The sequence below is a fragment of the Squalius cephalus genome, assembly GCF_949319135.1.
Source record: "Squalius cephalus genome assembly, chromosome: 6".
Taxonomy (NCBI): Eukaryota; Metazoa; Chordata; class Actinopteri; order Cypriniformes; family Leuciscidae; genus Squalius; species Squalius cephalus.
The window spans coordinates 40668627-40682109 of NC_137127.1; the positions used below are offsets into that span (position 1 = coordinate 40668627).

The window sequence follows — 13483 nt, forward strand, 5'->3', positions numbered from 1 at the left end:
GATGTCACGCACAGGTGGTGGAGTAATATCATTTGAAAATTGGATTCATTTTGCTAATTACTCAATTCAAGATCACAATTAACTATAGAAAGCCTTTTTTTAATAATGTACTACATATTCAACTTTACTCCTGTATATATGGTTCAATCAGTCAACAGTGTTCTCTACAACATTTCTCTGAGATGCTGCTGTAACAAACATGGCATCCGATTACTACTTATTTTTGTTCACAGTTGCTCGATTCATCTCAGGTTCCTACTTACGTCATTACGCATTTATACTGTAGTAATGTGCACTCTTCAATAACAGCGTTGATTATTGACACACTAAAATATATAGAAAGAAATTGATTTAAAATGTACTCCATGTAATGTTAGCTTGCTTATTGCATTTGATATATTGAATTCCACGTCATGGTAACAAGAATTGCTTTTAGCCAAAGGTCTAGAGCTGCCACACAAGTGAGCAACCCAGAAGTGACCATAGTTAGCTAACGATGCTTTTGAGAAATACACCTCAGGTTGGGAATTGTTGCAAGCATTATTTTAGTAGTTAGTAGTTTATTCCTTCCTGTAGCCTTCCTGTAGCTCAAACAGTAGAGAATTGGCGCTTGTAACGCCAAAGTCATGAGTTCAATTCACAGGGAAAGCAAGTACTGCTAAGAATGTAAAATGTGTATTTTGAAATGCAATGTAAGTCACTTTGGATAAAAGCGTCTGCCAAATGCATCAATGGAAATGTACTCAAAAAAATAGAGTAAATCTTATGTTTAGTTTAAAAGGCTTCATTAAAGGAATAGTTCACCCAAAAAAGAAAATTGTCCTATAATTTACTAACCCTCAAGCCATCCTAGGTGTATATGACAATATATAAATATCCTTTAATATCCGTTTTTGAAGCTCCAAAAAGCGCATCCATCCATCATAAAAGTAATCCATATGACACCAGTGGGTTAATAAATGCCTTCTGAAGCAAAGCGATGGGTTTTTGGAAGAAAAATATCCATATTTAAAACTTTATAAACTATAATCACTGGCTTCTGGCAACGGCCGTACACACGTTCACAAGAGAGTCGAGAGTCGTATGACGTAGGCATAGTGTAACCTAAGGTGATAATAGATCTAGAATGGCTTGAGGGCAAATTAGAGTAAATTATGGAAACATTTTCATTTATCTGTGAACTATTCCTTTGCTTTGGCTGAAAAGTTTACATCAGTTTAATTAAGATCATACATTTTTATAAATTTACATTTTTTGATTGTGTGCCTAAGATGACCCTATACCTGTGGTAAAATGAATGGCTTATAGCTTTATCAAACAAAAGCAGCTTTTGCACATTAAACTCGCTAAATTACTGTAAAGTTGCCATATCGACTTTTCGGGTAAATACATCATATATGCTGTTCACACAAGCAATGTTTTTTTTTCCCATTACCATTCACATATTAGCCCCAAAATATTGGTAAACTGTGATGCCAAGCTTTGCGGCAATTATGAAGTTCTGATGGCAATAACGCACAATAACACTGTGCTGTTTACAGTAACATCATACAATAGCATCATGTTTACAATAGCATCAAACTGTAATTTACTGGTAATGTTACAACTTCTCATCCCAGAAAATTGACAGAACTGATTCACCAGTATTTTCTCAGATGCTCAATAGACAGTATTTCTAGGCTTTTAGTCTTTCTTTGTTTAGTACAACAACAAAAAATCTAAATTCTGAAAAAATGTGGTTGTTAATCTTCATGTTTTTCTACTTTGAATATTTGACACCCTCAGAGATTGATATTAAAATTGTTCACTGCTGCTTTTGGTGGAGTATTGGATTGCAACGGTACATGAAATATTAATGGCGTCACTTTACCTCAGAAATCTTTTTTTTTTTCCCATGAAGAGACAGTTTAATGAGACAGGAAATGTTTTTACATACCACCATCCAGCAGCCAAGGTGGGAATAAAGACTCTTTGAAACCTCAATAGCAAGTGCCGCTCATTAAACGAGGGTTTGTAGCACACATTCTATCTCCTTTCTCCTTGTTTGGAGTGTGGGACAGTTTCCATTAGCAGAGAGCTGTAATGATTTTTAATAGAGCGAGTGAATGTTTGCAGAAATAAGGACTTGGGGAAGCAAAGCTTGGACAGGCAGCACCTACCTTGGCAATGTTATGGTCTGACAGAAGTCTTGTGTGTCGTCAGCTCATGAAGCACGGTAGTGTTTGAAAGCATTCCATCGCTTGGAGTTTGGTTCAGACATTAATGAGGGAATTTTAGCAAGGAGACAGAGACGCAGTGCTGCAGTTTTAAAACTACCATGTTGCTTTTCTCACTGCTGAGATTTCATGTGGTGCATCCCAGCTGTTGGCTGCTTTTCTCACTTTTTAAGCATTTAAGCATAAAAAGAATGAATGATTTTTAAAAAATATTCAAGCAAGTGTGTCCACACTTAAAAATGTGTTTGTGTGTGTGTGTGTTATGCTTAAATATTTTATTAGCCTATGGAATATTTTGTTTAAAAATATGGGTAACACTTTAGTTTATGGTTCAATTCTTACTATTTACTAGTTCCTTATTAGCATGCATATTACTAGGCTATTGACTGTTTATTAGTACTTATAAAGCACATATTAATGCCTTATTCTGCATGACCATAATCTACTTCCCTTAATCCTACCCAATACCTAAACATAACAACTACCTTAATAACTATTAATAAGCAGTAATTAGGAATTTATTAAGGCAAAGTCATAGTTAATAAATATTAATAGTGAGAATTGAACCTTAATCTAAAGTGTGACCAAAATATTTATTTTATTTTTTTTATATAACTATTATTAACTTTGGAACTTAGGAAAATGCATTGGTACTTAATGATATACAAAGCAATATAAGTTTTTACCTCCTTATCTCTGTTGTTTGTTCCAACAAAAAGCAGTTGGTAACTATTTATTGTGTTCACAATCTTGTTATAATCTCTATGTACCTCCTGCTAGAACTTATGGAAGCTTGTTTCCGCCACAAAATAAAACATTTTAAAAGATAATTGCGACTTTTTATCTCACAATTGCGAGTTTACATCTCGTAATTCTGACTTTATTTCTCAGAATTGCGAGATATAAAGTCAGAATTGCGTGAAATAAAGTCGCAATTGCGTGTTATAAAGTCAGAATTGCGAGATATAAAGTCAGAATTCTGACTTTTTTTCTCGCAATTGTGACTTTATATCACGCAATTCTGACTTTATAACACATAATTGCGAGTTTATATCTCGCAATTCTGACATCTTTTCTCAGAATTGTGAGATATAAACTCACAATTGTGAGATATAAAGTCCAATTCTAAGGAAAAAAAAGACGGATTTTTTTTTTTTTTTTTTACCTCAGAATAGTTTGTATCTCACAATTCTGACTTTATAACACGCAATTGCGACTTTATATCATGCAATTCTGACTTTATATCTCGCAATTGCGACTTTGTCAGAATTGCGACTTTATATCTCGCAATTGCGACTTTATTTCTCAGAATTGCGACTTTATTTCTCACAATTCTGACTTCATATCTCGCAATTCTGAGAAAAAAAGTCACAATTCTGACTTGATATATCGCAATTGTGAGAAAAAAAGTCAAAATTGTGAGATAAAAAGTCGCAATTATTATTATTTATTTATTATTCAGTGGCGGAAACAAGCTTCCATAAAACTAATCCAGGTAAAACTGACTTTAAATATGCTGCCCCCTCAGACTGGAACCCTCTTCAAATGAAATTGAGGCTAAATCGTTTGGTGTCTTTTAGTAATTTTAAAACACGTATGCATGCACTAGAGAAAGATTTAGTGATTTGCTAATGCTTCTAAGGCTGTGCTTTTTAATGATATTTTATTATGTGTTGTTGTTTGTTTTATGTGTATTTGTATATTTGGGCCGTCTATCTTGGCCAGGACACTCCTGTAAAAGAGAGTTTTAATCTCAGTGAGGTTCTCTCCTGGTTAAATAAAGGATAATGGAAAAAACTACATTTCTAATGATAGAAACCATTTTTTTTTTTTTTAAATGAACATGAACATATAGTGACATTCACCTTTTAAAAACCCAAATAAACTCCTAAACCTTTATTCTATGTTTTATTTTCGACGTGGTGTTGAACACACTCCAACTTTGCTAAATATGTGAAAACTGTCCTGTAAATTCTATAGAAGTGAATCCACACTCTCAGCAGGGGTTGCTGGAATCTTTTCTGACTATCAGAGAGACTCTAAATCAATATAAGAGCACAGCGTTGGCCAAAGCCCAGCAACAAAAATCTATAACATACACCAACCAGGAGAAAAATAAACACTGACCTTTCTTTCCCCACGGAGACTAGCAATATCCTCATTGCATGAATTTACAGTTGTAGCTGAATTGGAATAAACAATTCTTACCTCAACATATTTTATTGATGTATTGGGAACATAGCACTCAAAATGTCTTCTCCCATTGGCTTTTGTTGCTTTCTGTACTACCAACCTGTTCATTGGGACTGCCATAATCCAGGTTTTCAAAGATGGGCTGCATCAAGATTAGTATAATAGACTATTTACTACAGGTTTGTACTTCGCTTATGACGGGAGAGCGCATTTGATGTGTGTCTCAAAAGGCTACTATGATTTAGGATATTGTGTAACTTCAGAAAGATCAAAATCTGTTTAAACAATTATAGTCTGTCTGACTGTGGGCTTGCTGAGCATCGGTTTTGGCCTCTGCTCTTATCATTAGTGTGTTTCACTTTTATGACCACAAACTCATTTTCAAAAACAGTATCAAATACACAATAAAATCAACAGAACAGAAATCAATTTAGGCAAACAAATGTCATGCAGAATGGAGCACAGATGCTTTTAATGTTCTGGGATTTACAAAACATACATTTTATATTTGTTTTGCTCATGTACTCACACACACATTCTAGTGCTTTGTTTCATGCATTTGAGAAAAGTAGAGAGAGTATGAAAGCAAATAAAATTACAAATAATTCATAATAGAGAATTATTATGTTGCTCATGGGATAAACACACACAAATTCAATTATCAACATTTACCAGCATTGTAATACAGACATCTGCAAAAGGTTTTGGGTTGAAACAACCAGAACAAGCACTATCTCTTCCAAAGCTTTTCAATTGTTCTGCCAGTTTTTTGTTCTTTTACATTTTTTTATTTGGTTGACCAGAAATACCAACGTGAAAACATTTGAAATGTTTTAGCACTTTCCTAAAATAAAGCACATCGGTGTCAACATGATTTATTGTTCTACTGCATTGAAGGTATAATTCCATCCCATTCCATCAAAACTACTATTTGTATTAATGAAAAAACAAACAAAAAATAACTTGTCAATAAAAGTAGCTAATTTTAGTATCAAATTCCTGTTTAACCTTTTTGAAATTATGATTTCGGGCTGTCCCACCTTAGAGATCTTGACCTTCTCAAATGCATTCAACACAATGCATCGTCGTTTTGACATAATCTGTTGAACGTGTTTTTTTGTTGTTTTTTTACTGATTTAACTGATATATTTATGCAGCACAGTCACAGTATGTTTTATAGCAGCTCATATAAAATGTAGCTTAACTTCCTTGAGGTAAACAATCGACATTTCCTGAGAGTTAAACACCTCCTTTCACTAACCATTTGTTGAAAAAACAAAAACAAAATGAGTTTCAGGCCTTATTTTGTGCCTTATTCATGGAAAGTGCATTTTATATCCCAGAATGAAATTATTATACTAACCAAATAAACAAATGACGTTGGTCGCGCCATTTTTTGTTTTCTAGGAAATTGCGGTAGTTCAAGGGCTGTGTTTTTTACCTCAATGTAAATCATTACTTCAGTGTTCTCTAATACACCATGAGCGTAACTTCTGCCATTTGGGATTATAGTTTGGTGATTATCAGATATCAGTCTTGCTTAATCTGAAGCGGGCTATCAAAGCGCTGCAGATTCTCATCTGTTTTCCTTGCTGAAAAAAGGAAAACTCAGACAATGGGCTGCTTTGTACCATCCTGGAAGGGCTATAACACAGCTTCCTGTTTAACTCAAATAGACCCATGAGAGAGATCTGTGAAACGCTTTGTGTAGTTCAGACAGACCTAGCAAACACAGGCAGGGGACTCAATATTCACCACGTCTGAAACCACACCAGATATTGCAATGTGGTGATAAACACTGAGCAGTGCTCCTTTGTTCGTCTAATGAGAAAAATGTTCCCATTATAAATAGTTTAGCATGGCGTATGTCCAGAAGAGGATGGCTCTGTGAGTGAAGAGTATTGTTTGGTGTTGCATTCAAAGTGACTATGGGCTGACATGGCGCTAGTTCACCAAAATAATTCATTCATTTTTTACTCACCCTCATGTCTTTTTAAATCTATTTTGACTGACTTTTTTCCGTAGAGCACAAAAGAAGATATTTTGAAGAGTGTATATGGTGCTCTTTTCCATATACAATGAAAGCAGGCTGTATAAGGGCTGACAAAAAGAATCATAAAAGCACCATTATAGTAGAGTCCATACAACCATCTCGTGAAATCTTTCTCATGATACATTCTCTTTTTCATTTTGACTCTTTCTGCTCAGTCGTTAACCAGGATGGCCAGCCACTCATTGAAGGGAAGCTGAAGGAGAAACAGGTACGCTGGAAGTTCATCAAAAGGTGGAAAACACGTTATTTCACGCTTGCCGGCAACCAGCTTCTTTTCAGAAGAGGAAAATCAGTAAGTGTCCCATTCACAAGACATCAGATTGTATAATTTATGCATTTCTTACCATCAAGACTCTCTAAAAGGAACTGATCATACAAAAATTATCATTTTTTTAAATAATCATTTACTCAGCCTCATATCGTCCGACCTCATATTATTTTGTTTCTTCTGTGGAACACAAAATAAGATGTTAGGCAGCTTCTGTTTTCCATAAAAGGAAAGCTGATGATTTATACTGTCATGCTTAAAGGTGCATTGCGCAACATTTCATGTTAAAAATACCCGTTTTTCTAACCCATACATGCTTGAACAATTGCCTGATGGGCTGAATGAGCCCTTCTCTGATCACTGCGATTGCCTCTATAATCCTGTACAGTAAAATAAATAAGAGGGATTCGGGTCGGAATTTGAGACTGGGCCTATTAAATTGCCTATATTGCAGTTTCGCTTGTCGCCAGAGGGGGCATAGTTCTGCAAAAACTCAGAGACTTGCGCAATGCACCTTTAAAGGACAAAAGATCACAAACATACTCCACACAATTTTTTGCGGTATGTTCCAGATCTTCAAAAGTCAAAGGATAACCCTGTGTGAGAACCAAGGCAAAATTTAAGTTGTAAGCGCTGTCTGTTTTCATTTCATCTTTGGCCAAATGCCGTTTCTTCTCGTGTCATGTGACTGATCACAAAGCAGCAAATTTGAAAAACGTTACAACAACTAAAAGCAATGCCAATTAACTCTTTCCCCACCATTGACGGAAATTTCCATAATTTATGAGAAAACGCTTCCCTGCCATTGACGGAATTTTCCGGCTTTCCGTGTTTTCACTATTATACGGTAGGAGGCGCTATTACGCATCTTCTGAAAGAGTACTGAATCTCCTTATCAAAACTCTTGAGAAGAAGCAGAAACAAGCGATAGCATATGTAAGAAGATGTAAAATAATGTGTCAACATTAAACAGCATATAAATCAAAACTGCCTAAAGTTACTGAATGAAATCCAGGACGAGGTAGGCTATAGGGCTGTGAAGCTTTGGGGGTGTTGATGGACTCGATCTACTCCATCTATGTTTTGATGATCATTCTAAATACGATCCGGACATAGTCTTAGCCAAAAAGACGATTTTCTCAGCTTTTTTCTCCAAATATTTTTTTATGAAACTTACCCACATTCAAGTGAAGTGAAGCTAGAATAAAAAGGTTTTTTATTTATTTTTTATTTTTCATCAGAGGCTCTCTTTTTCTTTTTTGATATATTGCATGTTCAGATATTCATACAACAAATTGCTCTGGGGGCCATTAAACTTTTGTGAAAATTATAAAAAAAAATGCTGTCACTGGCTGGTAAATTTTCAAATACGCTGGCGGGTAAAGAGTTAAATAAACCTAAATGTACCTTGTGACCTAAATTTATGTCTGTTACTCACACAAAGCCATTGTATTGCTTCAAAAGACTTAGAATATCTGCAATAAGTTGCATGGACTACTAAACGTGAACGTGATCAACAATGTTCCTGAACAACCATATCGAGCGATTCTGTAATCTAGCAACTAAAAAGTATTTTAAATGGCTAATTTTTGGAGCCAATGGCTACCAAGTATTTTATTAGTCTAGAGCCCTGCTTTCTGGAAGATGATCATTATCTTTTAAAAGCCCATGACTTCACCAAAGCTTTTCCTGAAGGGAATTACATTAACTAAATAAAACTAAAATGGCTTTTCAGAATCTCACTATTACATTTAAAAAAGGAAAGACCCAATTTACTATTCACCCATATAACCTGGCTGGAGCCATATTTAAGATTGTGCAAAGGAGAATTCATAACCAAAGTCATGACAAACAGTGACTACAAAACTAAGATCAGTAAAAAGCCTTTTAGTAAAAATGAATTCATTTGTCAGACCTGTAAGCACATTAAATCTTGATTCATTGTAAATTTTACTCTGGAAAAGTGGGATGCATTGCTACAGTCATTTCATTTTGCAAAGTCTTGACTAATCTTTGGTTTATCAGGCATTGCACAAATGCTTTCAATATGATTTTGAGGAACATTTGGCCTTTTGTCACAGTATCTTGTTTTTATTATGCCTTAAATTTGCTTGCAATTCTGCAGTTTTTCTTTCATTTTAATGGTGCTCATTCTAATCCATGTACACAAACAACAATAAGCTTCATTTTTGGCAAACTTTGTGCAGCGACTCTTAAAAACTTATAGAAACTTAAAAGAAAAATAGAGCAGGAGAATTGGGACCATGCATGCTGTGAGCCTCCAACCAAGATTGTGTCTTATCTAAACCCAGAATTTGTGAAAAAGAAGTGTGCTAAACTGTATTGGATGTGCACTTGTAGTGCACTTGAAATATATTTAAAAAAAAACTGAACTTGCAGATAATATAATATTAATGAAATAAAAGGCCACTTAAGAGAGTGTAACACACTCACACACACTTATAACACTTTGTAATAATGTCAAATTAAAGGTTTTACTTCAAAAACACATTTTAAGCACATTTTTTTTTTATTCTTTAAACTCTGAATGAAATTTAATGATGTCGAGGCTGTAATGTGATTGGTTATCAAGGTTAGCCGTTACGCTTTTTCCAATGGTAGAGCCACAGACCCTCATATCACTCAATAATAAGACCATCTCGGTCTCCGTGAACCGAGCTGAGTGTGTCAGATAAGAGAGACATACAAAATGTTTCGAGCGGTGGGTCCCCCAGGACCAGGATTGAAAACCATTGAGACCACTGGCTGTGTTCCATTCAAACCTATCTGAACATTAGAGTGTAAAGCATTAGCTCTGATTGACGGCAATTTTTCCCTCTTGTACTCACAGAAGGATGAGCTGGACGACAGCACAATTGAACTTAGCAAAGTGCAAAGCGTTAAGGTGGTTGCTAAGAAGAGGCGCGACCGCGGGCTGCCCAGAGCCTTCGAGATCTTCACCGACAGCAAAACCTACGTGCTGAAAGCTCAAGATGAGAAGCATGCGGAAGAATGGCTGCAGTGCATCAATGTGGCTGTGGCCCAGGCCAAAGAACGCGAGAACCGCGAGGCCACCACATACCTGTGACGCCTGTTCTGCCGAGGATGCTGTTATACAAACTGGCATATCAAGCCACATGGGTACGTCTTATTGCTACGTTATCGCATTACAATGGTTTAACAACATGAACGACAAAGGCCTTGTCTCAAAAGCCACCTTCAGCTGTTGCAGCCTTCCTCCACCTAAATTCTTGCAATAGTAGGTCACAGAGACCGTCGGTTAGTACTTCGTAGGGTGGGCTTGGCAATGGGCGTTAAGGGCCTTCTGAATCATGAAATGATCAATGGGACTTCTCGGACAAACGATAGGAAAGGGCACGAGGCTAGAAGTCAACAACATGTGCGTCATTTGGGGCATGACCAAAGAAAAGAGTGACATCCAATGAAGCTGAGAAACATCTGTTCCACACTTCGCACTGACAGTCGTGTGGGTCATATCGTGTGTTTTGAGAAACAAAAATGATGATTTATTAAATCTTTGTCTTCCAGAAAAGTATAGAATAGTCAGAGTCGGCTATCACTTACACTGTTGTGGTAAACATGTTAACGCATACAATAAATAAGTTTAACACTGTTAATTGTTAAACCCTAGAATGCATAACCCTACAAATCTACACGAATGCATAAAGGGGGTCAAAGTGATTCAAAATGGAATTAATGGTTTTCTTTTAATGGTCCTCTATTGATAAAAGAATAATTTTAATTTAAAATAGTTTTAATACATCAAACATGTTTATTTGTCCACATTCCTTGTATATATGCATTACAAAAGATGGAATTTATTCTTTTTCAAAATGCACTTGTACTCTTTCTAAACAAACTTAACTCAAATTTAGATCTACTTTACAGTATATTCAAGTTTGAACCTTTACTCCCCACATTTCTCACGGACCATTTGAAAATGATCTTTGCAGGCAGAGACAGATCATTTCACATAACATTTGCACCTTTCTAAGCATAACTTTTGGGTAGAGTTTGCACTTCTTTCTTTGTTTGGGCCTTTAGCTATCCTTTACTGTACCCTTTCTCTACTCATCTACTGCATCTAAAATCACATGCTGAGTAGGTTCTAAATTTGAGAACTTCATGACTGTTAAAAAACGATGCATATGTATAGTATGAATAATGTATCATCAAGCTTGAATGTGTGTAGTATGAGTGCAGTCTGAATGTACTACGCCCCTTTATGCATTCTTCGGGCAAAAAAACCCCCATCCTATAACATGTTAACTACAATTATGTACCGAAATGATAATTTTTACCAAAACACCGAAACCAAAATGAACGTTTTCGTGACATTTGCTCAAGCATACATTAAATAATGAAGAAAACAGGTTAAGTAAGCATATAATGAATATGTAATATAGTGCATACTTAATAAAACATTTTCTAGCTGTCTATCAAGCTCTGAACAATGAATAGCTTTCCTGAGGTAAATGTAGCATTATGTGACATTGTTTACAAGCTGTTTTATTGACATCTTTCTGCGGTTGAAACACTGATTGAGCGATTACATGAGAGTAAGCTGCAGTTGTTTCTTTCAACATTCCTTCTAATTTTCATTTGTTTATTTTGTGCTATAACTAGTAGTAAAGTGGAAGAGAGTGATCTGTCACGCCACATTAAAGAGCATCAAAACCAAATTTATTGTCTGAGCATTCGAAAGCTCAGACTTTGTTTCATATCAAAAGTAACAAAGCACCAGACATTGTTATGCATAATCGCATTAATAATCGCTTACTGCGATTATTGGATGGTAGGTGTGGTTGGATGGTACAAATCATTTTTAATGAAGCTTGTTCACGCATTAACTGAAAACAGCATAGACTGGAAGATCTCAGTTCAATAAAAAAGAAGATTAATTAAAAACGGGAAATCGATAAAGCCAACCTCTCCCTAGCATATACACAGCTGATGTTTACTTGTATCTTATCAGCCATTGGAGAATCGCTAATTAATCGTCACCTTTTCGGTTGCCGAAATTTCGCTGCATCACTAACTACAACTAAATACAACCATAAATGGTTTAATTAATTGACAGCCCTACTTACAGTAAGCATGAAGTCTTCATAATCTTGAATTTTAATCTTGAGTGTTCCCTGAATCCAGCAAGGGCCACCTTTACAGTAATAATATTATTCTGCATTAACCACTCAGTTGTCAAACCATGTGGACGGTTACAACATACAGCAATAAAAGAATTAAGCTGGATTGTGTTTTTACCAAAAAAGGACCAAAAGTATCAAGAAGTGCCTCTAATAATCAGCGCATTGAAGCGTTCACCGCTGGGGATAAAAATGTGTAAATGGAGTGGCAAAACAGATCTTTGTACACAGTGTTCTTTGGCTACAGGATCTTGCGTGTCTGTAATGTTGATCAATGTCTTCTTGAATAACACAGAGGACCTCTCCAAAGTTCGAGGGAACCGTATAACAGTGGTGGTGAAAAATTCGTTCCACTGGTGTCTGTTTCCGTGCTGTGTTTTGTGCGCTAATGTGGGCATTTATGTCTCCAGGCTTCTTTGCTGGCAAAAGTTTGTCCCTTTTTCTCTACAGTTTTTATCCATGGATGAATACTAATTATGTTGTACAATAATAGTGATTCAAATACAAGCCTTTTATTTATTTATAGTAATAACTATTTTTGTTGTGCAAAGGCAAATTAGTTGTAAATGAGTGACATCGGCTCTCTTACACTGTATTCTGTGATATGTGATTGAATGGTTTGGCTCTGTTAGGTTTAGATTCAGATTCAAATCAATCAAAATGTAATAATTTTTCTGCTTCAGTGAGGGTGTAGTTTCTGCATTTTTTTTTTTTTTATTATTTTTACAACACGCTAATCATTTTTTAAAAATGCAATGGACGGAATTAATAAACTAGTTCTTTTGCAAGTGTTATTTTGGTGCCCGGTTTAATACATTAATTAAATTAGGTAATAGCTCAAACATAGCCATAAAGTTTGTGCTGAACACAATGTGTATGGTGCATTGCCCCACTGTGCAGTTGGATTCTGACTGCTGGGTTGTGGAGAATCTGTAATAAACCCAATTTACTTTGAATGGGGTGGTTTTGTGTATAAAATAATGACAAAGACATAACTGAAATATTCACAGCGCAGCATTTAGGCTAAACTGGAATAAGATTCAAGTTTTATGCTGAAAATATGCATACCATGCATTGTGAAATAGCTTCTTATATTTCCAGCCTGGTCTCATTGTTTATGCGTATTAGTATGTACATTTACGTAGCATTTTTGTACATTTGCATAGATGCTGAAATATGGATATGGATACTATATATATATATATATATATATATAATGGACAATATACACTCACCTAAAGGATTATTAGGAACACCTGTTCAATTTCTCATTAATGCAATTATCTAATCAACCAATCACATGGCAGTTGCTTCAATGCATTTAGGGGTGTGGTCCTGGTCAAGACAATCTCCTGAACTCCAAACTGAATGTCAGAATGGGAAAGAAAGGTGATTTAAGCAATTTTGAGCGTGGCATGGTTGTTGGTGCCAGACGGGCCGGTCTGAGTATTTCACAATCTGCTCAGTTACTGGGATTTTCACGCTCAACCATTTCTAGGGTTTACAAAGAATGGTGTGAAAAGGAAAAAACATCCAGTACGCGGCAGTCCTGTGGGCGAAAATGCCTTGTTGATGCTAGAGGTCAGAG

At 35.7% G+C, this 13483-nt stretch overlaps 1 protein-coding gene across 2 annotated transcripts in view; it reads left to right on the forward strand.

Annotated features, from left to right (window-relative positions):
- The window catches only part of veph1 (ventricular zone expressed PH domain-containing 1), a 135401-nt gene extending 124901 nt beyond the window's left edge, over positions 1-10500 (forward strand). For both annotated transcript variants that reach the window (XM_079874379.1, XM_079874378.1), the window contains 2 exons: positions 6618-6754; positions 9582-10500. In XM_079874379.1, coding sequence (XP_079730505.1) covers positions 6618-6754; positions 9582-9818 — 374 coding nt within the window. In that variant the 3' untranslated portion in view covers positions 9819-10500. The remainder of the gene's footprint in view (positions 1-6617; positions 6755-9581) is intronic.
- The last annotated feature ends 2983 nt before the right edge of the window (positions 10501-13483 follow it).